This window comes from Danaus plexippus, chromosome 12, assembly GCF_018135715.1.
Source record: "Danaus plexippus chromosome 12, MEX_DaPlex, whole genome shotgun sequence".
Classification (NCBI taxonomy): domain Eukaryota; kingdom Metazoa; phylum Arthropoda; class Insecta; order Lepidoptera; family Nymphalidae; genus Danaus; species Danaus plexippus.
In genome coordinates this window covers 1,139,266-1,165,531 of record NC_083545.1, presented here as the reverse complement: position 1 = coordinate 1,165,531, position 26,266 = coordinate 1,139,266, and the positions used below count along the sequence as shown (strand labels likewise).

At 31.1% G+C, this 26,266-nt stretch overlaps 5 protein-coding genes across 6 annotated transcripts; 4 read left to right on the top strand and 1 right to left on the bottom strand.

The window, feature by feature from the left end:
• Positions 1 to 535: 535 nt before the first annotated feature.
• LOC116772651 (ciliary microtubule inner protein 2B-like) lies at positions 536 to 12,210 on the top strand. 2 transcript variants are annotated; one of them, XM_032664897.2, is made up of 5 exons: positions 536 to 703; positions 7,720 to 7,821; positions 8,494 to 8,643; positions 9,138 to 9,334; positions 9,633 to 12,210. In XM_032664897.2, the coding sequence occupies exons 1-5, from the start codon at positions 633 to 635 to the stop codon at positions 9,857 to 9,859; spliced, it is 747 nt and encodes a 248-aa protein (XP_032520788.1). In that variant the 5' UTR covers positions 536 to 632; the 3' UTR covers positions 9,860 to 12,210. The 2 variants fall into 2 exon arrangements, with proteins under 2 accessions (XP_032520788.1, XP_061378270.1); XM_061522286.1 differs by having other exon boundaries at positions 648 to 703; positions 7,728 to 7,821.
• Positions 2,097 to 5,293, top strand: LOC116772652 (uncharacterized). Its single transcript, XM_032664898.2, has 4 exons — positions 2,097 to 2,857; positions 4,315 to 4,419; positions 4,619 to 4,720; positions 5,010 to 5,293. The coding sequence occupies exons 2-4, from the start codon at positions 4,335 to 4,337 to the stop codon at positions 5,222 to 5,224; spliced, it is 402 nt and encodes a 133-aa protein (XP_032520789.2). The 5' UTR covers positions 2,097 to 2,857; positions 4,315 to 4,334; the 3' UTR covers positions 5,225 to 5,293.
• Positions 10,843 to 14,896, bottom strand: LOC116772656 (RAB6-interacting golgin). Its single transcript, XM_032664906.2, has 4 exons — positions 14,711 to 14,896; positions 13,723 to 14,209; positions 12,484 to 12,624; positions 10,843 to 12,253 (listed from the first exon to the last, which is right to left on the bottom strand). Exons 1-4 carry the CDS (start codon positions 14,778 to 14,780, stop codon positions 11,989 to 11,991), a joined length of 963 nt encoding a protein of 320 aa, XP_032520797.2. The 5' UTR covers positions 14,781 to 14,896; the 3' UTR covers positions 10,843 to 11,988.
• A 618-nt stretch (positions 14,897 to 15,514) lies between these two features.
• On the top strand, positions 15,515 to 22,651 carry LOC116772448 (uncharacterized). The gene is made up of 13 exons (XM_032664645.2): positions 15,515 to 15,670; positions 15,741 to 15,888; positions 16,087 to 16,207; positions 16,574 to 16,711; positions 17,091 to 17,227; positions 17,645 to 17,794; positions 18,427 to 18,522; positions 19,268 to 19,418; positions 19,766 to 19,884; positions 20,603 to 20,702; positions 21,165 to 21,326; positions 21,568 to 21,743; positions 21,825 to 22,651. Exons 1-13 carry the CDS (start codon positions 15,667 to 15,669, stop codon positions 22,558 to 22,560), a joined length of 2,238 nt encoding a protein of 745 aa, XP_032520536.2. The 5' UTR covers positions 15,515 to 15,666; the 3' UTR covers positions 22,561 to 22,651.
• Positions 22,652 to 23,500: 849 nt separating this feature from the next.
• On the top strand, positions 23,501 to 25,737 carry LOC116772468 (mucolipin-3-like). Its single transcript, XM_032664670.2, has one exon. It carries the CDS (start codon positions 23,806 to 23,808, stop codon positions 25,612 to 25,614), a length of 1,809 nt encoding a protein of 602 aa, XP_032520561.2. The 5' UTR covers positions 23,501 to 23,805; the 3' UTR covers positions 25,615 to 25,737.
• The last annotated feature ends 529 nt before the right edge of the window (positions 25,738 to 26,266 follow it).

Sequence of the window (26,266 nt, the reverse complement as noted above, 5' to 3'; positions counted from 1 at the left end):
ACATTCATCTTTTTACTAGGTAAAACGATAAATTGATTACATATATAAATTTATTTTTTTCAAATGTATTAAGAAATCATATTTAACTTAATATTTTTAGGAATTTAATAGGTGAACTGCGATAAGACGATCATTTCTTTTCTTTCCAGCCTTTAAATGGAAAATTTCTTTATTTTATTCAAAAAGCGCCTTTTAATAAAGTCTTAATCGTTTCACTACATTTGCTAACAAAATAAAGTACTTTTAATAATGTTATGTAAAATACTTTATTACATATGTACATTGAAATATCGTTGTATCTATATTATATACATAAAGATATAAATGTTGAACAATATTGAGAATACAATATTGAGAAATACACATTTATTATATTTTATTCCAAATATATTACTTTTATGATAGTAATAATAAGCAAAACTTGCATTAAATTAGCTAAAACAAGTAACAACATCTTCTTGCTACTTTGTGCGCAAACTTTCCAACGCATACCGTTAATAGAGCCTTAAAGCGCTTTTATATATCCATACAGTAGTCACGATATACAACTCTGAGACGGTAAACGCCGTTCAGCAGCCGTCCGGGTCATGTTTTGTTTACGAACGTAAATTATAAACAAAGTTAATATTAAAATGTGGGTCGATGTTAATGGACGAGAAAGGCAAAACTATATGTCTCAAACAAACGGATCTTTTATTCCTGGGTAAGTGGATTTTCCTCATATAGGAATTATTGCGTGAAAGATTTTATCATTTAGAAAAAAAAATAGAAATGCTTACACGGAACGCTTTGGTATGTTTGTTTACTTTTAATATTTATACTTATATATATTAAGTATTTTATAACACAATAATTATATTATAACATTACTATTTTCACACAATTATACTAATACAAAGTTTACGTCGGAACAAATTATTTATTAAATGTCAACCGTTTCTTTCTTTAAATTGTACCTTGTATTTTAAAGGTTAGTGTGTACTTGATAATATTTTTTTGTTTTATTACTACGATTAAGTTTACGGCTATAAAAAAATGTAAAATAAAGAATTGGCTTTTTTTGTATTTAGTGCACATTTAATCATTTTTGTACATAAAACAAAATCGATAGAATTTTAAAAATGCTACTAGTGTATTTAGGAAATGTTTTAAATAAGCAACATTAGGTGTCAAAATTCTTTATTTAAAAAAAAAAACTTCGTAAAAATTACAAGATGAATATTATGTTTCATAGAGGAAAGTTACGTCTGATAAAATGACAAACAATTGTTTTATTTTTATGCAGTGAAACTAAATCGTTAGATTCCCACGATCTCGTTTCGCTTCAATCATCGCCCACAATCACGTAAAAATATATCTCGTGTTATGTAAGGGACCAATTTATTAGTATTACAATATTGTTGTGACTGACTTAAATTAAACCTTATATAATTTTATTACTAATTTTAAATGATAACATTAAGTTAATGTAAAACTTTAACGATATTATAAACTAAATTCTGTAACGCGACTAAAACACAAGAATAATTTTGATTCGATTGTTTCTACTTCGTTAGTTTTCTTAAAATAGAAATATATAAATCTAAAATAACAAATATTAAACAAAAACAATTAACAAATTTTCATTAAAATTGCCTCTAATTTATAAAAATCTTTATTTATATAATATGACGGTAGGATTATTCTCTGACAGATATGAGATATTTAAACTATTGTTCATAGTTGAACACCTATGTAGCTATGACCTTAATCATTCTCCTGAACAAAAAAGTTTTGCTTATAAATAAACAAGGTTATCCTTAATTTAACTCATAATTTACTTGCCATTGAAATATCGCAGAACAATTAATAAAACTTACATAAAAATTAATTAGAATACATTGAACATAAGTGTCCTTCTTATCCTATCTTCGTATATTTACACGTCAGTATAAAATGTCAAGTCAATAGTAAATTCCAGGATCCGTCAATTTAAATAGAGATCGACTTTGATATAAAAATAAAATTTAAATAAGAATGGTTTCTATAGGTTATTTATTATGTAAAAAGCGTGTCAGTTATCAGAGCATCTGACCGTGACACCTGCCATCTGACCTGGATACATTATACAATCTATGATCTACTTTATCTTCTTCAAACCTTAGATATATTATATGTTAACTGTTGTAGGATGGGATGAAAAAAAGAAACTTATAATTAAAAAAATATTTGATATTATTATTTCCTTTTGTGTTTTGAACACTTCCTACTTAGAAACTTCTAAATTCTGTACAAATCTTTTTAATTGTGAATACTTTATGACAAGAATCATCATTTGATTTGTTTGGCCCTTATCGCGCCAAGAATCTACTCAATTTTCTACTCAATCCGCCACAAGTAATAATTCAGATACAAAGAAATATTATTATTAAAAAAAAATGTATAAAGAACTGAAACATTTTCAAATAATTTTGTCCTTAAATCTTCATTTATGACGCCGATGACTCTAAATATAAAACCTCTTGAAATAAATTAACTTGATACCACCGGCACAGATAACAAATCTATATTAGAGGTCTAATGCTATTTATATTTACAAATACACATTGGAACTTCAATATCGCGTTAGTAATATCTGTAAACGATACAACGACCACACGGTCGCGCAAGGCCGTGGTACCTGGCACCAACCGCGCTATCACGTAGCCAGCTAATTGATAAAGCGTTCTGCTTAGTATACTCTACTTGTAGTGAAAACTGCTTACGACAATAAATGAGAAAACATTTATTTAAGTCACCGATTACAAGATTCTGTAAATCAACTTTTATTCTGATCTTTTAAAATCCTATCACGAATATCTTAAATGGATCTACCTACGTATGTACCTAAGTAAAATATTTATGTAAGGCACATTTAATATCGTCAAAGATTTTCAAATCAGCTGAAATTTATTTTGGTAGAGCTTTATTAAACTCCTTAATACAATTTTTTTCATCTATAGTCGGTAAATACACGTTGAATATTTTCAACTGGTTTTAAATAATATATCCCTATTATTATTTTTATAAACAAACATAACCTTTAATTTTTTGAAGCCGAATTTCAGCTTTTTTCCACAAGAAAGTCTCCTAAAAACGAATATTCGTGACCGCCTCGCATTTGTTAAATGTGGCAAAACTATCTGTGTATTTCTCTAAATTTAAAGAATCGTATTAATTTTATCAACGAAAAGAGTTTAAACTTTAGCACAAGACATTTATAATATACTTGTTTACTAGCTGTCAATGACACCTTAAAGATGACTTTAAAGAATGTGGTATTATACAACAGTATAATATTCTATTTCATATTTCACAGCACCAGATTTAAACTATTATGGTCATAAATACTATTCCCAATACAATTTCAAAAATATTATATTTGGAGGAACAACCATTATATTATTATTACTATTATTATTGTTATTACGTATCGTAAAACGATACTTATAAAACAACACGTGAAATTAAAAATAAATCTTTATCTTGATTAACTAAACAGAACTAACAATGGATAACAATGTGAGGTAAAAATAAAAAAGCAAATAATATAATCTGCCAATCGAAAACTGTTATTGACATAAAATGTAAATACGACGTAATAGTATATTTGGGGGATACAAACATACAAATAGGTGACCTTTAGGTCTAGGTCAACCCTCAGCACTATCAAGATCTAGCATGATTAAATCGGTATTCGTCAATCAATCCCCTTGGACCTTGAGACCTCGCATGCTTTTCGCCGTTTACATAAACAACGAACTCAAACAAACGTTATGTCTGAAAAACATTTTTGATTAAACATTGCTTTATTTTTTATTTTTTCAAACGACGTAAAAGGATTTTCAACTGTAGTTTATGCTGGTTTCAAAGTATTTATTGAGAATACGAATCTAATGACAGCGGATACTTCAAATATAATAATATAAAAGACAACTATAAGCTTTTAAATCTGATTTAACTGACTAAATAGCAAAATAATCTAAATTTTCCTCAACAGTTTATAACGCTTCTAAACTTTATTTATTATTAAATATATCTTCTTAGATATTGTCAGGGTGACATTGTTTAATTCGTTTCTATTTAATTTTTATTCTATACGTTTAGAAATCAGTTGTAGAATTCGTCCAAAGATTGCATACAATGAATCTTACATGTTAGATGTAAAGAAAATAGTGATAGGAATATAAAATTAAATTAAAAAATATACATATTCAATACGGTTGGTTATCGCTGATGTTTCCAGTCAGTTAAGTAAACAATAACAATCTATGTGTGGATATATTTCCTCATCAGTGTCTGTGCGTAAAAGAACAATGGAGCATTTCGTAATACTTTCTTTGCTCGCTGTTGTATTAGCCTTCGACACTGATAGACGCTGCTTGCTCCATGCCGGAAGATGTAAGTAACAAGCAAATAGTTATACTTCATGATACATTGAGATTAAGTAATTTCATAAGAAACAAAAAAATATATTTTTCTTTCAATATTAGTAATAGTGTTTTAAATTGAAACAATTTTTTTGTTTTAATTGACATTCAGTTCAGAGTTGCCATGTATTATTATTAGGGTTACTATTTTATTAAATGTTTTTTGCCAGGTGTATCCCACTGCCCTAGGAACATGTTCCCTTATCACACGAAGTGCGACGGACAAACGATATCACAAAGGACCTGTGATAAGCCCAATGTATACGTCCTGGGTATGTTCATAACATATAGTTTGCTTAAATTTTGAATCGCTTCGATATAAAAAAATAAACCTTTTAAAAAATTACTTTGGTAAGAATTAATTTATTGCATTTTAAATTAAAAAAAAAAGTAAACACATTTTTTTATTTCGGGAACACTAACACTAATGCAAATGTTGAAATATATTTATATCAATTTGTAAAACAGGAATCTACCAATTGATAAGCTTATATTTTACATATTTTTTTTTGACATTCAAGTGAATATTATTTCTTAGAACTAAACTATTATTACTTCCAGGATATTCTTGTGGCTGGTCACGTTGTGATTGCGGTGGCGACTTAGTTTTGGACGAGCATACCAACATTTGTATGAAATTATTTGACTGCCCAACGCATCCTACCAAACTGCCGAGACTAAATTCTGTTACCGAACGCCGCCGTAGAGGACAAAACCGTTACCGCGTCTCAAAGAGAATCAAGATACCCAAAGAGGATATTAATGAATTGCCATAACATATTTTGTTATTAAATTTCACAATGTATATTATTATATTTATAAATAAATTGTTAATAAATATATTACTATAAAAATCGATGATGATTAGTTTTAACTCACGATCCCTCTTGACATATAACTGCGTATTTCAGAACTTTAAGTAGTTATTATACAATTTGACGTTTCTTTATAATTTGGTTGTTCCACTTCTCATATTAATAGGGCAGAACATTATATAAAAAAATCTTTCATTTTACTTAACGTTACACTTGAACTTCAAATGTTGAACCGGTTAGTTTTTTAAGGTCCTATTAGAGATAAATCGATATATTCAAGTACGTTTAAAAAAATATAAATGCAAGAAGAATTTAATGGATTATGTGTTATAAATTATTACTGTGGTTTTATTGCTTTGATAATTTTATATATTGCTTATTTAGCTTGGTTTCAATAGTTCAAGCTAGTTTCCTAAACTCAAGATAGTATTATTGACCACAAAGAAGCACGCCAAAAAATTATATATGTCAAATAGTTGTCACTATCAACAGGCAAGAAAAATATCAAGACAAAACAACTAAAACAAACGACAAAGAAAACTTAAAAGTAGGTCAAAGAAATTATAAAATTTATGCGTTTGTATTGCAACAATTTACAGTAATTTCTTAAGAATTATGATAATTGCGTGACAAAACTTTCCTGGCGTCGTTATTATGCGATACAAATAGTTTCATCGATGTTCTATTATTAGTGTCTTATGATCAGACATTAAAAGATATTATCTTTATAAAAACATCATAAACACAATAGAATATGATTTTTTTAACTATAAGATTTTTTTAACTATAAGATTTTTAATAACGTGACATTTGTTTTATCGATTCATTTAATGAATACTCATTAAAATCATATCTACTAATTTTTTATTAAAAAATAATTAAAATACTTGTAATATTTTTAACGCCCATTACCGAGTTTGGTAAAAAAAATATAAATTAAAATGCAATACAATCAATCGATGTTCACTTTGTTTCGAATTAAGTATTAAATTAATGAAAGTGATCTGTAATGACGTGGTGGGTACATCAAAAGAGTATAATTAGAAAATAGGTTATATATGAAATGGGAATATGAAGACTTCACAGTTTCGAATATATAATTATAGTAAAATATGTTCACGTTACAACATATAAATTGTAAAGAAACTGATTTCATTTTAAAACATTGTATTCTTAAGAAATAAAAAGCTTAATCGAGGACGAATACATTCAATTGAGAGTGAATAGCTGTGGACTTGTTAATCTCTACGTAATCGATTAACACTTTCACTTAAAACCATCAACTAGCGGCGAATTTACGCCGACATAAACAAAAGAAAATTAAAATGTTTAATTTCAACATTTATTCATAATAAAATTTGTTAACTGGAAAGTGTCTGTGTACAGTTTGACTATTCAAACATGTGGTAAGAGTAACCGAACAGGAAATAACATCTGTTTAAGCGTATTTGAGCTGTTCTTTGTAATGCTAGAACATGAGATGTCATTGTTATCTCTCAATAAATGTCAACTCGAACGATATTCGCCGTCTCTCAGTTATAAAATTAAGACATGTTGCATATTCTTATTATAATTTGCCTCTTTAAAATGATAGATTCCTTATATTACGCCAAAATCGGTACACCCGGCTGTTTGACTTACAACAATACGTGTGAGTGAACGTTATTTTTTTTTAATTTAAGTTTTATTTTTATTCTTTTAGTACGATTCTTTATAAGGATCATAAGTTTTATTCATTCGATTTTAAATGCAATGAGTTACTGGTTATTTTATTGCGATATAAGTGTATTGATTTAAAATTATAGTGAAATTAAATTCAATAATTGTTGAGGATGATTAAGCCTTTTATGGTCAGGTGTTGATGAGTGTCCAGAGTATATGCATAGACTGAACAGCGAGTGTCGGCCGACACCTTCCCAGAGGACCTGCGACGAACCCGTCGCTATTTCCATGGGCATTATATGCGACTGGTCGAGATGTGACTGCGACTTCCCTTTCGTTTTACATCTACCGTCCGGATACTGCTTCCTCCTAGAAGATTGTCCGTCGTAAACATTTAAAAACCAATAATAATTCCAATTGAGAAGCCATTTCGTATTTATTAGTAACACAATTAATCTTTATTGTAAATATAATATAAAATAAACACAGTTATTCATCGGTACAGTTTTTTTTTATATTATTACAAAAGATTTACTTTCTCCCTTAATTACCTTTAATTTAATTTCATACCTAAAAAAAAGTACCTAAAAATTGGTTTGATTTTAGTAATTGAATTTCAAACGTATTTCCCGCTACGATGCGTTTTCCGACGGAGAAACTAAATATTTTTTCGTTAGATAACGATTTGCCAGACAAGTAAATTGAATTTCGTGATATCCACCCACCTCCATCCACCTTTAAACTGGGGTGGGATATGTTGATCAGTGATATTATAATGTGAGAAATGATTTTAGGTACACAGGCCATTGCCCTCTGCTGAAATTCCGATATGGTAAATGCTACGGAGACAACACCCGTCAGATTTTAAAAGAAATCCGAACCAAAGGTTTATTTAAGTAAGTATAAAATTAGTTAATAAATAGAAACATGCCATTACTACAAGTGTGTAAACCACATACGACGAGTATCCAAGTCTCGTTCACAAGCCGCCGTTGATAGTATGCGGAGATTTGTGAATGAACACTGTTTTCTCTTTTTATTTAGTTTAACGGCGCAAACTGGTAGTAGTAGTACTGTTGAAAAACCACTATCATCAATTATGAAGCCTTGTTTATTATTGTATAAGCCCTTTCAAACTAGGTTACGAGTGCAATTCGACCGCGCTACGCTCGTAGTACTCGTGTAGACTTAACCTTGTAGCGGCTGGTTTTGTATATTCGAAACGTGACATGACCCCATTCACTCTTTCGTATTATTAGCAGTAAATTAATTTAAATGGGTCATTGTTATTAAGCATGTTTAAATATTTATCACTATATTTATATATACTATTAACTCTGCCCGCGACTTCGCCCGCTCTGATTATTTTAATTAATAAAAAAAAATCTAAAATATAAACTTTCTCGTTGCTCTCAAATTCGGTCAAGCTGTATCAGAAATTGGTCAAAAAAAAGACAAAAAGATGAAAATACAAGTACATATAATTTTATTTTTTAATATTACAAACAGGCGCTAGAATTTTAATTAATTGAATTTTTGATTTATCATATCATAATATCTTTCCGTAGTAAGCCCCTTAAATATCGGCCAGGCGATAACTACGAAATCGACAGTTATCAACGAAAAGACACACCTTCACGAGACGTCTACGAGGACCTGCGACACAGGAGCGGACACGTCACAGGATATACAGGATACGTGCCCGGGATGCATTTTACGTAATAGTAATATTATATATATAAAACGCCTGTGAATAATATAATAGCATTGTTGTAGTTATGGGAAATACCTATGAAATAATAAATTCAATAAACGAATCTGTCATTTTAAAAATGTTCCAATGTGTTTCCATATATAACGCAATGATTTATGTTTTTGCCTTTCAAATGAAAATATAGCATATATTTTACAAATGTATTTATTTATATTGTCATAAGTACTTATACATAAGATTGTAAAGGTGGAACAGTCTAGGTGTGGTAAAGTAACTACAGCTCAAATATAAAACCACCCTCTCACAGAAGATCGGCGTGAAGTAGTCTTTAATGGCTGCATTTCGTCCGAGTGAGAAAGTCGGTTGCCCTGTCGTTATTCCCACCCTTCCCTCACCCGGGATATTTAACATTCCTCACAAGTTTTTTTTCTGTGGGTACTAAAAACTTCCTTTATTGATATATTTATGATGTAGATAAAATATTAAAAATAACAACAGATATGGCAAATCTTTCGGGCGAGCGTCAGACGACTGCATGACAGACTTCGCGACCAACCAAAGACAATTACGACGAAAAACCGACTTCAACAGAAGTTATACACGTTCAAGAAGCGCACCCAAAATGGAAACGATCCACTCGCGAGACGAAATACGAAGGGATTTGAGCAGATTTAGGGAGATCAATAAATATAAAGGTTATTACCATAATGTGCTCGTTGATAGTGACAGATATCAGTACGTATCATATGTGGATCTTAATGGAATTCACGTTCTTTTAAGAGATTTTCTTTAATGCAATAACAGCGGTTCAGGCGTGTCGTTAATATGTCTTTAAATAGTCGATTTATATCGTTAAATAAGAACCGATAAATTCTCATCCGAATCAATTTAACGATAAGATTGCATATTGATGACGTAATATCTGTAAATGTTATGCTTTTAGAAATATATAATATTTTAAAATTTATATTAATTTTATATTGCGATTTCCAGATAACACTATATCACCGGAATTCCCACCGATAGCTGGCTACACGGGTCACATCCCTCGCATCAAAGGGTCGGAGGCATCGCTGAGTCAGCGTTATCACTGTGCGGCAAAACGCGGCCTCGAACTGATCAAACTGGAAAAAGAAAAACGGAAAGAACACCAGACCGCTGACGCGAATATCAAGTCTATACTCAAAGACCGCAAGACGTCATACTGTAACTGGGGATAGCATACGGGCAGGAAGATGTTCTTCACAAAATGTCGTTAAACATCTTCCTTAAGCAATTATTTTTTTTTTGGCAGAAAAAATGTCTCCCTATCCCACCCTTTCCTCCTTCAACAACAATCAACGCCGGCAATGCTTCCGCGACACGTCTTGTATTGCGGATGTCCATGGCGATGGTGACTACTGCCCATCAAGTAGACCGTCTCGTTCGCCACCTTTCTTATAAAACAATAGAACTAAACGAACACATTATATGTTCATAAATGAAACATCAGCGATTTAAACTTTAATATATATTATGGCAACACCGACACCAGTATTGCACGGTTGTTGAAGTCGCAGCATTCAAAGAGTATTATCATATACTTCCAGTTTGTTAATGCTCTCATATTTTCATTCAGTCATCATATTTACTAAAAGTAAATATATGCACTAACATGTACAACACATTTGAAACTCGGAAACTATTGATGTTATCGATTTTTTTTTTTTAAAACGGTTATTTTGTCATTTTTAAACGATTCTAACGAAAGAAGCGGTTTTTTAACAAAAACCGTATTAATTTATCAGTCTAAGAAATGTATCAGACATTGTTGTTTCATTGAGGAATAATTGCGACTTTATTACATACTCAAAAGTAATTAATTAATAAACTTAGGTATTTGTCATTCAGGCTATAAGAAATCCGCATGTAATAATAGTCTTTAATAGGCTTGGATTCTAAATCAAAGATGAGTTGTTGAATATTTTTTGTTATTTAAATAAAAAATATATATCTTTTTAGGCAGAGTAGTCTAATTATATAAGATATAAGATTTTGGTTTCACATAGAATTTTCATGTTTTAAATTTATACAGTACTTTGGAAAAGTGTTCCAATATTGAAAAAAAACCTATAAATACGTAACATAAATTTAATGGCAATAGGAACCCATAGATATGACAAACAGAAAATACTTTTTGATATGAAATAAAATTTACAATAAATCTTAAAGCACTAAATTTATTTCTAAGGGATATAGTTACCAAAAAAAAATTGTGTGTTAAAATAATGTATATATTTTACATATATGTATTAACTTTATTTTTTTAAGAAATTTTATCAATCTAATTGTACAAACTAATTATAATATTCGATGTACTTAAATAGAATTTAATTTAGTTTTTATTTGCTACGACATTTTTTGATACTGGCAACAGCAAACAGAATGTATTGAAAACTGACCATTTCTTTAAAATTAAAAAATAATAATCTTTGAGTGTAATACTTACAATTACAAGGATAATTAGTCTTATACAACGCCATGTTTAACATGACTAAATTATTAAGGCACTATTATTCTAGTTAGCACCAAACAAATCATTGTTACATATAAGTTCAAACCCAGCAATGCATTGGTACTAAATAAGTCATGGATTAGCATATACAAGTGTTGCCGGATCACAAAAGGTATGTGTATATAAATATACCATTTATGATCTGGCAACACTTGTACCACTTCTGTATGTTTTTAAATATACATCACAGTAATATTGTTCCCTGCAAGGTATTCTAGCTTACAAATCAGCAAATCACATACTAAAATTATCAAATGAAAAGTCCTATATTAATTTTCATATACATCTTCAATGACTCATTAACGGCTGGAATATAAATTTATCTTTAAATATTGCGGCCGACCTGAGGAAAGCATTAAACATTCAATAATTTACAAATATGTTAAAATATAAAAAAATACAGTTAATCCTGGCACAAGTAACAATGTATTGCTGGGATATTGTTAAGACTTTAATTATGTCACATTAAATGGCAATACGAGAGTTAGATATTTGTTATAAACTATCAGTATTATGTAAATATTATTGCGAGTACTTAATTATTAGGTTATGAATTAGTAGTACTATACAATATACATCAATTTCTTATCTTAGTCACATTTGCAGATAAAATTTTTAAAATATAAATTATAGTATAACTTAACAATTATAACTCAAACATTTTATTATTTCCACTTCCGGATATGCAAATAAGATTTATATGACTGGCTTCAATATTTTAGAACTATAGAACCAACATATTATACCAAAACGAACAATGATACAACCAGTGAATAAGATCTTACGGTTCATACTTTATGTTTGTGGGGATATCTCAACTATTTTACCAGTCCGTTCATCAACACCGTCTATAATAATAGGACTCACGCTTGGCGTTTGTACTTTATTTTTCTCACTGGCCAGTTCCAGCATCAATGTTTCCAGTTTTTGTGCTTTTCTTGTTTCATTGTGTGTGATCAACGCACATAAATGCTCAGTCAACAATTCCTTTTTCTCCCTTTCCTTTTGCAAATTAATTTTTGCTTGTAAAAATTCTTTTTCTATTTTCAAATAGTGTTTTCTATAAACAAAAATATGTTTGGTTAATTAATAACAATGATATAAGAGAAATTATGAAACAGTAAACATTTATATGAATAAATAATTATATAGATAATAGTACTTCATGAATTTTTATTTTCGTATATCAGTAAAATTTTTCCCAATATCATTGAAGGTTGTCAAATAAATTAATAATATTATCAAGTATTAAAGTATAATATATGAAATATATAATCTGTGGTCACTTACTCTGCATCAGCAAAGCTGACACAAGCTTGATCTATTTTCTTCCTCAAAACGGCTACATCCTGCGAGAACTGGCCGTCCAACACTTGGAGCTCTTTCTTAATTTTTTCCAATTTCAATACTTCCTCCTCTGTTTGTTTTGTCCTAAAAACAGGTTTAATATTATAAAAAACATTAAAATTGGTTATCTTTTAAAACATAAAAAAATATATGTAGCTGAATTCAGTACACTTCTAATTATTTAAAGTTGGTCATAGAGAAACAAAACAAGGTATTGTCAAAGTATCTACACAATAGATTTACATAAAGAGAAAAATATCTATATATATTTAATATATATAGATATTAAATCCGGTGCCTTAAAATCGTATATTTTAAAATTATTACCATATAGGTTTCGTTAAAAGATACAAAAACTTATTCACCATTATTTATAATATTTTAACTGCAACGTGAGAGCATGATACGATCGATCGACCAAAATATTGTAAACCACTTATATCTGATATGATAAGATAAAAGATTAAAAAATCAAGATACTCAGAGCAGGATTTTCCTTTTCGTTACCATTATTACGAACTATTTAACTAAAGAGTTACTTAATACAAATCTACATACAAAACTATCATACTAAGTTTTTCTCAAAGTTATATGTTTGCAAAACATAAATTTGACATTGACCATAAACGGATTATATATTTTTGGAAAATTATCTGATATTGTATTAAAGAACTAAGTCGCGGGTTTGTTGGGTTGCTACATGACCGACGGCAAATTCTTAATATCTACATGTCAGGAAGTGGAAGAACTCTGTATATCATGAAACGCAATGTGCTCCAAAGGCTATTGATATTTTTTTTTCGTTCACTCCATCAGAGCAATATATTGGGGTGTTCAAGCGAGGATTACGAGAATGCAACAGTTCAGTTCGCACCAAATACTTGAAGTGAGAACATGACTGAACTATTTGTTATCAAACCTTTTGTTATTGAAATAATTACACTTACAACAATAGCTTGGTCTCTTGTAATTGTTACACGACCATACAAAGTCAAATGCAAAATATATTTAAGAATATTCCTATATATTCAGTTTGTTAAATATATTTACCGTGATCAAGGTTTCTACAAAGTAACCGGAGCAACGGGAGTATGGAGTTTTTTTAAATAATAAAAAATATTAGTTTTATTAAAATGAATACTCGCAAAAGTCTTCGATCTCATTTGTTAAATATATTCTTACCGATCAGCCAAAGCCTTGGCCAGCATTTCCTTCCTCTTCTTATTCTGTTCCTCCATCAACTTCTGTTGAATCTGCAATTCCTCTAACTTTAGTCTATGAGCTGCCAATTCATCTTCAGTATAATTATCAACACATCTGATCACATCCGGTGCCACATTGGAACTGTTCTTTCTGCTAACTCCATTTTCATTTGCCGACAAATCCTTTTCTTGATTCATTTCATTTACTACACCAATGTCAAGAGGTGTTGTATTCTCTGTGTTATGATCATGAGTCTCAATAATAACATTTTCATTTAAACCATTAATTTCAGAACTTACACTGTTTGCTGTTGGAGATTTCAAACTTAGTTTACAGTTGTCAAAAGCTGTATCAATCTCATCATCAATATTTTTCTCTAATATCGGAAGTTTGTACTGTGGTATGGGCCTTTTAACTTTACTCCCAATGCTTGATATCTTTGCATTTGCTATTTTGACTGGGTAGTCTGAAAAATATATTTATTTAATAATCTCACTACTTCATCTTATATGAAAGTAATAGAGGCTTATAATTTTATAAATTCAAACTAAGAACTTAATATTGAACATATATGGACGACAGAAAAAAAATTATCAGTCAACATCCTGTGTGTGTGTTAACCATGTATTTTATATTAAATACAAAAATATTATTTATATTACTTGTGAATAATCTAAGTACATCCAATGGGATTTGCATTTTATGATGTCATGATTGCCCAGCAAAGGTTAGTATGTAATGAATCATATAGTACAAAAAAAACTATTTATTTACCGGCGAAAATTCATAAATATTATCATGTAGACACAGTAGATTTCTTGTGAAAAAATCAATTTATAAGTACACTTTGATATAATTATAAAAGAACTCTTAAAATATTGAAGTCATAAAACTCACAAAGTTGCTAATAAGAATTACCATTAATATCGTGGGAAATAATTGATAATAGAAACTATAGAATATTTACCGTTGCTTGCTATTGATTCTGACTTAATTCTTTTCAAATCCTCTTCACTAAATCCAGTAAACGTTGACATTTTGATAATACGTTAAGACATATCTATTTGTTTTTTAAATTAGAGATCTATTAAAAATATTTCCTGAATACGTGTAAGAAAACGAGATCTTCAAATACTGTCAGTTTATTTTGTACCAACGTCAAATATATGTGACGTTTTAATTCATTGTATAAAAGTTCTAAATGAACAGAAAACATTAACTGCTAAACTATAAGCTCCAAGTTATTAACACATTTGAGATATACCAAAGTAGTATAAATCTAAAGATAATAAATTTAATAAATAAATTTTAGATAAAAAACAATAATAGACTTTATTAAAACTTTATTACTCTCGTTAACGTAATACTTAAAAAGTGGTATATAAATTTTACAATAATACGCTACCAACGAAAATCACTTCATTTATATAAGTATGTAATTAGCAAATTTACGCCCTCGGTCCCCCTAATTTTTTTAACTTTAAATTTGGTTATACTAGTAGGATATTTGTAGCTTAAATCTTGGAATTTGCTTGAGTTTCTAATTGTGGTATTGATATTATCTTTAATAGCAAACATAAATAATGTTGAGTAAAAATTTTGTTGATTTTAATAAATTGCTTAATTTGATGCTGACATCTGTGACTTTATTATTGAACGAATCGGGTTGTATAAACTGACTAATTTAAATATTTAATAATACTGCCAAATGTAAGAATAAATGGCTACCTTTTAAATGAAGTTGGTTATTACTTCCTTGTCGATTGTCAGTTGTGTTTTCTCAGATGTCAGAGCTGCTAGCATTTATCACCAACGTTAAACACGTGTGATTCATGTGTAAAATCAATTCTCTTAATTTTTTATATTAATGGATAAAATGATCATGTTCTTTAGTTTATAGAAAACTAATTCTAAAAACCAATAATGGGTAATTATCAATGGCGCTTTTGTGTTGTTACTTCTTTTAGTTTCTGTGCTTTAATAATATTTTTTTATAGAACAAATATTTAAAAGAGTTCGGCATGTTGATCCAAATAACAGTGATGCTGTGAAAGAAGTACTGTCAAACTTTTTCCAAAATTTGCCGAAGCGCAATGATATTAACAATAAAAAGTTTTTGGACGAGTTATTGATTATAATTAACCGGTATGTATAACCTAAAAACTAATTACTACTTTTTGCACTTTATATTCTCCACAAAAATTACGAGTACAGAACTTGTAAATAAAGCAATTTTTTAATTCTTGAATATATTATTGATATGTAACAAAGTGTTTAACAATTTTTAAAATCATGTTTAATAATTAACATGTAAGGTTATTACATCTCTTTGATTTTTTTCAGGTATCCTAAATATTGTATGTCATATCGTAATATTATTGAGTCATTTATAAGTAATTACTTAAGCTCCAACAATTACTACAATGTTATTAAAGCAGCTAAGTGTGCACATGCACTACAACAGGTAAATTAAAAAAAAATACAGAAAACATATCCTATAAATAATAATACTATTTGGTTCATTTGATGTGTAATAATTAGTACTTATTCTGATATATAGGACTTTTTCATGTATTAATTTAAATAAAACTAATGTTTTCTTTTACTTAGTCTGTTAACATTTTTTGTTCTGGATATCACATAAACTCATTCATATAATTGGATGTTATTGAATCAACTGCAATTAAATTTAAAAACAAAAATTGTAATGCCAATACCAAATAGTAATCAAATAAATGACCATATGGCAGAACAAGATACATTTAAATGAGTCAATAAAAAAATTATTATTATTTAATTATATCACATTTTATATATACTCCATTTACAGGTTCGTCCTATTCAAGATAAGACAGCAACGCCGAAATCTTGTTGGCGGCAGCAGATGAACTCATTGTGTAATGCTGCACACTCACTCATAGAAGTGATATTTGCTGATGCTGTCGACATTTACAGAAGTAATGCTAAGGTATGTTCAAGCATGTGTATAAGCGTATACCCACAGTATAATGTGTATATCTACAGTATTGCTATCCGATTTCGATGAAGGGATGTTGGTTATACTTAACAATCAGGATAAAGTTGGAGTATATAAATACAGTAATGTTGGGACTGGAGGCCTAATAGTGTATACTTTTTGGCTTTTTAAAAAATTATAAATGGCATTAACATTTTATATCGTTATTTTTACCAAAGATTGTATTTCTCAATAACTATACTTTAAATTTATTATTTTTGTATTTTGCTCAGCCGAAACCTAACTGATTTCTTTTATTGAAGATTAATAAAATTCATTTGTTGTACTAAACTTAATAAACCTTTTTTTAAATTAAAATAATTTTTCACAGCCTACAGAGAGTCATTCAAATTCTCCGTTATCAACTGTCCTTGCAAATATCGTTAAAAAGTCCCAAGACAAAGACAGATCTCAGTTGATGATGACAAGACTCAAGAACGTATTCACATTCATACAGGCTATGTTGGTGTAAGTATATTGAAATGTACAGAAACATTAAAATATTCCATACAAATATATAATGCAATTAATTACAGAGTCTGATACATTTAAACCAATTCTATGAAGTAACTTTTTTTAATATAAAAAGAGAGAGAGAGAGAGAATTGGTGATAGTGCCAATCCGTGTTACTGGCATTGAATAATTGATATAATGATGATCAATTATGAAACTGCCCAATAATGCAATTTGTATGTTATAAAAATAACATACGACAGATTGTAAGCCACTTAAAGAATAAATAGATAAAATATATGTAAAGTGTAGAACTGGCCTTAGAATCTTTTATGATTTCTCATTTCAGGTCTCAGGTCATTTCTTCTCAATGAGTAATAAACTCAAAACTACTTTTAATTATATATGTTGTTATATCGTATGTTTCACAGCGAAATATATCCTGTACCGAAACCAATCCAGCCTCGTTCAATACTAGATGTGATAGTGAGGTCTCTGAGTGTGAGCAGTCAACACGTGTCTCTGGACGTAGCCTCTGTTAAAGTGCAGGCCTTGAAGACGTTGGATGCTATGATTCTGTGGTATTATTCTTATTTTCGATCCAAAGTCATCATTATACAGTATTTTGTTGTATTTAACGCAGTATTCAGTTCTACGTAGTAATTCCTATTCACTGATGTTTTCAAGAAAAATTATGTGGTCACTGAATGTTCATAGACAAGATAGATAATTTTAAAAACAACATTAAAAATTATATAATCTATATAATTTTTTTTTTTGCCTTTGTTTTTTTTATACAGCCTCACGTTGAATGTTCCATTTGAATTTATTTTGTTTTGCAATTTGTTTAAATATACCAAATACTATTCCATCACTCTAAGCATTTAATCACACAATTACAAGGAACCGAAATTAAGTTTCCCGGATGCGTGTCACCTTAACAAAAAAAATGAAGTCAACTGTGAATTGTCATATTATGAGGAATATGAAATCCAAATGAAAACGCTACTGAGACGAAACCTCTCAGCATTCCATGGGTTCACCGTGCGGGTGCCGGTCCATAGTTGCAGCTAGAGGAGTTCCAACAGCGCCCGCGACTCGCGACCCAGGCGAAGGCTTAAGGGGCCTTTTCTAACGCGCGTTAAACGCTCCCCTCCACCGTCTATGCTCCTCTCTACCTGACCAAAAATGGTAATACTATTTTTGTTTTCAGTCTGGGATCAAACCTGATACCATATTCACCTCTAGTCTTTAGACTTGCGACGCAGACTTTGAGATGGACCTCGGACAACATGAGCAGAACTACCGGGTACTTATTACGATTACTACAGAAACCGTACATACCGCTCTATAAGATTATCTAATTGATAAAATTCTTAGTGCCTTATAATGCGAGGCTTATGTGTTGCGAATTGTGTAATAATGACGTCACAGCTAGTGTGATGGAGGGGGATCACTCTTACTGTAGGTTTTTAAGCACATTATACGTAATACGATTTCAATATAGTTTTATTGTATATAACAATGAGGACGTGCCGATGTTTGTTTATCTTTCACACAAAAACTACTGAACAGATTATGATGAACCTCTACCATGATGCTGCTTAGACATCAGAATAAGACACGGCATATAATGTACGCCAGGTATTCTCGTAGCTCCTGCAAAATCAATTCATAGCAGTTGTACTTTGCTTCAATTCACGTGACACGGTTCATACTTTCCTCTCTGAAGCAAAATCCGAAGTTAGCCGGACGCAGTCGCGTGTAAAAACTAGCAGCATCATATAATGAGATCTAAGATTTTCGCGAGTTTTATTCATTTAAATGAAACTAATATTTTTCGGATAAACTACGCGTGATTAATTTTTGTAAAAAACTACAAACTCCCGGCGTTTCGGTTACTTTTCAGCAACCGTGATCACGGGTTTCATTGCTCGTCTAGATTCTAGATATTTTTATTTTATTCTAAAAGATTTTAACAGAATTTAGAATCCATCTTCAGCACTAATGTAACGTTTCTAATAAACAGGTATATGTATGTTTGTCAATTCCAGCAAAGTTCGTTGCACAGCGTACAGTACGCTGAGCAAGTGGCTTCTAACACTGCACATTTATAAGATGCCAGAAAAAAATACCTGGGAAGATGATCTGACGGCGCATGTCGTGAGGGACGTGACCCCGGCGAAGAGAGTTGTGGCGCTTACGGTGAGTTGACACATGTATTAAATAACGTATATTATGAACATTAATATAATAAAGAGAATGTGAAGTGTCTGTTTGTTTGTTCCAAGTAATCTCAGAAACTGTAGATTTGCAGATGCTATTGAAAAAATTCTCTGATTGCTCAATAATGCTATAAATTTTAAAAGTAATCTTCACATTCATAGTAGTTTTTAAATATATATTTGTAAGTTAAGAATATGGATTATAATGTAAAAATTATTTAATGACATAAAATCTAAATTTTGCCAGTTACATTAAAAATAAATATTTATTATTAGCATAGACTAGTACAAAATGTGTGGTAAAATGTACATTTGTTGTCTATCTAGATGGGGCCGCAGCCGACTAAAAATTTAAGCAAAAAAGCCAAAAGGAAATTAGCTAATTCACAACTGTTGCAAAGCTCAATCGCCGCTCACATGCCCGGGGAGAAAAATAAGATTGATATGTGAGTTGCACCTTATACAGCTTGTAATAAAGATCAATTTAATTAAATTACTTCCTATGTTATAGTTTATTTCCCTTAAATTTCTATTGACATTCAAAATTGTACTATAATAAATAAAAAGAAGGATTTTTTTAATATCTTTATTTATATAGCCTATATATTTGTACTAAAGTAGGCGTTATCAACTGTGTGTTCGGGTCATAAACGTCAAAAGATATAGGAATGTGCAGCGCGCTGGATCCTAGAAACTATCGATAAAAGGCTGCGCACGTAACTTATCGATAATGCGTGTTTTGTTACTCTTTTCACTAGTCGGTTAAATAAAGAAGTATAAGTGCGAGCGAGATAGATATAGAGAAATAATTGATGGCCCGGAACTCAGTTGATAATGCGCCTTCTACAGAAAATATTCAGTATTATAAATAGGAAAACTACTGCCATGTTTTATTTTTGATGTACATAAGGTTCACGTTACTGAAGTATATATATTTTCTCAGCATGTCATTTACTTGGTCCCGTTTATATTTATTTATATTGTATGAGAGTTTGTTACTCTTGAACGAAAAGTTTTGCCAAATGTTTATAAAGCAATGCAATTTACATTTTAAAAATAACTCATAACTGATTGGAGGCTGTTTAAAGAAAGGATCAGATATGTATCGTGTAGAACCAGCCTTAAAATGTGTTATAAATGAATACAATAATGGTTTTTCTTCAGTCCAGAGGAAGTGAACAATGAGGTCACGGTATCAGCCTTGCAGTTCGCAGAAGTTTTCTTCACTGTTTGCGGAAGATTCCTCAAACCGGCCACACATAAGGTACGTTTATTTAAAAATGGCTTTAAACCGACCATATTCACGCGGAACAGCGATTTTCTAAATTAATGAAATTAAATATTGTCTCAACTAAAAGTAGCCAAGTTTGTTCTTGTTATGAGTCAAAATAACGTCAAAAAATGTTTCAAGTTAAGCCGGAAAAACTAACTTATACATATATATATAGGTATATATATATTAAAACCAGATACAGTAGAACATTAAATTACCAAAACCTTTTCAAAATGTGTAACAAAATTATAAATCACTCTTAAGTTTCATTACGGAACATGATTCCTGTTTGGCGAAGTTTTATCCATACTGCCTAATGAAATCTAAGACTCGCGAGTATTCATTGATGACTCACATCTCGTCCGCCCGTGATCGCGGCTGCTGCGAAGTAACCGAACTTAGTATGTTGTTAAAAATAATTTAAAAAATAATCCGAAAAATATTATTTCCTAGTTATTCCAAGAGCGTGTCATCCGCCATCACTCAGCAGGGGAGACGTTGCTGTACCTGCGAGTGCTGGAGGCGAGTCGCAAGACGACGCCGGCGACCGTGGCTCCACCGACACAGTACTGTCTTCATATATACAGTACGCTTGTGAACAGCTCCGACGCCGAGGTGAGGACAGACACGCTTATGATATACGCAGCACATACCGCGCAGATATCATGATCACTAAAGCTACGAACATGGAAAAAATAGCCTCGAAATTTAACAAACACTGAATTAATTCCATCAAATACCCGACTAATGATATGTGATTATTAAATACGAGCACATATAAATACTGTATCTTGTAAAGTAATATCAGTAGAAATTTTAATTTATGTTAGTAATATTCTCTCATAATTATTTTCAGATATCAAAATTCTGTAGTCAAGCTCTACTGGATATAAGACTGCACCTATATTGCTCGCCGCCGTCCATCAACCTGGCTATAGAAATACCTCAAGATGAAGAGGAAACGGCGAATAAAAGGAAGAAGGTCTCGTCCAAAAACAGGGCCATGTTAGAGTATTTATTAGGGCCGGATAAGTATGTTGGAATCATATCACACGACAGTATTTTACTTTATATTTTCCATGTTTGTCGTTAATATTGTTTTTCTTATTTCAGAGTGCCCCGAGATAAAGAAGACGATGTTATAACGATTCCAGACGAACCGTCGAATAAGAAACAACGTGTCGACGAATTGGATAGAATAAGTCTAAGCAGCGATTCCACCAGCACTGTTAAGATACCGTACGGAACAGACATCAGCTCAGACTCGGACGGGGATAACGTCATGGAGGTCGACGTAGTCGTCGAAATGAATCACACCACAGGCAGAGAGAGAGTTCTAGAAGCCGCCGACGTTCCGAAGATATCCATAAACGACGAAAAGCAATCAGGCGATCAAATAAGTCTAAATGATATAACAAACGATGAGAGCAACCAGGCCGACGCGATTACTAATGAAGACGTCTCTGATGTTATACATGAAGCGCCAACACAACTGAGCACATCAAGTGGCGCCCCCCAAGTAGTGTACGACCATCCGGATACAGGAACCGGCGACGTCACAGTCCTAGAGAGGATTGACGACGAAAATATACCAAGCACGAACGATACGGACGAAGATGCGATAACTTGCGGGCAAATCGTACGAAGCTCGCAAGAAATTGTCAACGGAAATAATGAGCCGGAAGTCAATGGTGTGGATAAAATTACTGAGGACAGCGATGTGTATAATATTACCACGAAAGATATAAATAAGGGGGAAGATAATCTTGCTGCCAAAATAGATGGAACCAGTGTGGAAGATATGATGGCGGATTTCGTTGATGAAGTAAATGAAGCTGTAGCTGTGTAAGGTGTATATTATTGTTTTTTAATCGACTTCATCGCGAAGGAGGTTCTCAGTTCGACATTTGTAATATTGTGCCAATAAATGCATTTACATATTCGGGTTTTTAATATTCTGATTCCATATATTTTTTCTTACAGAGCTAATATAGAGTATCCAATGTGATCTTCATAATTACTGTTGAAATTGATATGTTATATGTATACTATAAGTGCATCAAATATCTCAGACATATGTTTGAAAATAAAATAATAATTGTTAGCTTGTTTTCTAAGCTAATATAACTGATGCATATTCTGGCACCAAAATTTCTAACTTGCAACCTCACTAATAACTAAAATACTGCTAAAAGTCGCACTTTTGATCAAACAATTTTGCAGGAATGACAATACTATTTACTCGAACAAATCAGTACTTGTCTTAAATAATAAATATTCTGTACTCTTTAAGTATGTCTTATGCTATCATAATGTGCAGATTTTAGATAACTAATAAACTACATTGAGGCACAAAACTTAATTTTTTCTACTCAATGAAATTCATACAAAAACCCATATTTTAGTCTATGACATAAAATATATCTATTAAACGTGATCTTTGCCTTTATTATATTTAAAATTAATTTATAATATTTCCTTCTGCGGTCTTTTTCATCAATTTAACATGTTTAAGAAAGCTCATTTGAGATTTAAAAGTTTTAATACTAAACATTTTATTAGTTTATAAAAATCCGAATATAAATAATAATGTCATGTAGACAGGGACAAACAGAACCTGTAACTTTCGGGTTATAAAATTTGCCATTGCCATTTGCCATTCACTATGTAATATTTCTTTTGTATACCTATTCTCCATAATTTTGCTTAATCTGTCAATCTGAAAACTAACGTTGACATTTGACAGTAAAACATTTCTTTGTAACATAATTATGTTTTTATCAAATATGTAGGTAACTGTCAACTACCTATAGTATTTTGTATTATAGACGAACTTGCGTCTTGTGATCATATGACAGTGACGGAAAAACCTGACCTGTAACTTAAACCACTACACAACAAAGAGAAGTGCTAAAAATAAAGATCTGTCCAGAAAATCAAGGTTACAGAAGTAACTTAGAAAAGCGTTGCATGGTGTTTCACTTAAGTATTCAAACGAAATACGAAAATTCAATCAAAATCGAAATACAAGATTCTTAACAAAAATTATATATGTTTCACGTGTATATAAAAAATTGTGGTTGAATATAAATCGATGGACGGTGGGATGTCTTCATCAGAAGGACAGCAATCTTCAGATTTAGACGACGTCCACATCAGGGAAGGAAATTGCGGAAATCATGAAAATATTCAAGGTCAAATTCCAGGGCCATCCCCTAACGCTGCAATTTTCGCTCAAATGGAGGTAAAAATGCGACGTAAATTGCAGTTTTTCTTTATGAATCCCATTGAAAAATGGCAAGCTAAACGTAAATTTCCTTACAAATTCATGGTACAGGTCATAAAAATAATTTTAGTGACGCTTCAGCTGTGCCTATTCGCTCATAATAGATACAATCATGTGAATTATACTTGGGATAACAGAATCAGTTTCTCCCATTTGTTCCTGCTTGGCTGGGATTCAACAAGGGAGATAAATGCTTATCCACCTGGGGCTGGACCTCTTGCTGTCTATAAAGTTGATGAATTCTATAGTGCTCTGGACTATGCATATGCTGGATACTCGAATTTGACGAATGCCATTGGGCCATATTCCTACAATAATGAAGATAATAATAAAACTGAACCGCAGTTCTGCACCTATTATTTTAAAAAGGGTATCATCAATGGTTTTAATGAAAGCTACGAATTCAATTCAGAAATTATATACAATTGTATCAACTTCACTACTTATGATAACAAGCTGTTTAAATCAAAGGAATTTATAGAAAATAGTGATCTGAGTGTTGATTTCGCCGCATTAGTTAGGGCAGAATTGATGTTTTCATTGAAGACAATAAATTTCAGAGCAGCTGGACCCATTACTCCGCCTGATTGTTTTCGATTTGATATAGCAATAATTTTTGACAATGAAGACCATGATGGGCAGATGTCTCTCACACTGGAAGCAGAGCCTTACAAGTTGACTTGTAAGGGAGACAAATCATACATCACCAATAATGAGATAGATCAAATACTCAGAAGCATTTTAAATATATTTGTCATACTTATATGCAGTGCCTCATTGGTTCTATGCAGTCGGGCCATTTACAGAGCTCAGCTGCTAAAAGAACTGACAGTACAATTCTTTCATCAAGCATACAATAAGCAGCTCAGCTTGGATGGTCGTTTGGAATTCCTGAATATTTGGTATATTATGATCATTATTAATGATATTCTCATAATCATGGGATCAGCTATCAAAGAACAAATTGAGCGTAACCAATTCACAAATGACCAGTGGAATGTGTGCTCCTTATTCCTGGGTGTGGGAAACCTTCTAGTCTGGTTTGGAGTACTCAGATATCTAGGTTTCTTTAAAACTTATAATGTTGTCATATTAACTTTGAAGAAAGCTGCACCAAAAATATTTAGATTTTCTTGTTGTGCCCTTCTTCTATATGCTGGTTTTACGTTCTGCGGGTGGCTTGTGCTCGGCCCATATCATATGAAATTTCGGTCACTAGCCACGACTTCTGAGTGTTTATTCTCATTGATAAACGGTGACGACATGTTTGCGACGTTCTCGATCATGTCAAAAAAATCCCCAATGCTGTGGTGGTTCAGCCGCGTATACCTCTATTCCTTCATTAGCCTGTATATATATGTTGTTCTCAGTTTGTTCATATCCGTCATTATGGACGCTTACGACACTATCAAACAGTACTATAAGGAGGGATTCCCGAAAAATGATCTACAGAAATTCATCGGGGAGACGTGCATTGAAGAGGTTTCCTCTGGCCTCTACAGAACTCATAGTTCGTCTTCGCTTAATGCTATTATGAATTCTTTGTGCTGTTGCAACGTCTACAGAAGCGCCTATTCGAAAATAGGTGGCGGTACCTCCACATTAAATTTATTTTAGACAAGGTATTCAAATAATGTTTTGGCAGTAAAGTTTAAATATCAGATAAGGCAAAGAACTGATATCTTATGTGTAAAGTAGACTTATATTATATTTGAATATAACTTATATTTTAGATACTAATTGTACAATGTGTTAATCACCTTTACCATTACTACCAAAGAGGTATAATAAATAATAAGCGATGATAAAATGTTGTCATGGAACCATTTACTCATGTTTAGTTTAATATTTTAATAATCAATATATGATTTAATTTTATATATGGTATGCAGTAGCATATAGAATTTATATTTCCTATACTCATTAGTTGTGAGTAATAAATATATAGGTATACTTTTTTAAAATAAAATATTAGGTTGTTTTTAAATAAAAATAATCATAATGTTTTTAATGCAAGTGCATGTTGTTTACAATAAATTGTTTTCTATTGAAAACAACTAGTTTCATTATTTTTTACGCCCACCACATATGTACTGCAGTTTTATGAAAATTGGTTGTATTTTGTAATTCGAGAAGAGTCGTAACTCATATCAGCGATACAGTAAACAACCTCAATAGTTTGACATCTGGTTGACTTATGAAGAGGCCTGTCATATGTACGTCGATAATCGCATGGTTATGTTGTTTGTTTTACCTGCTTATAAAATAA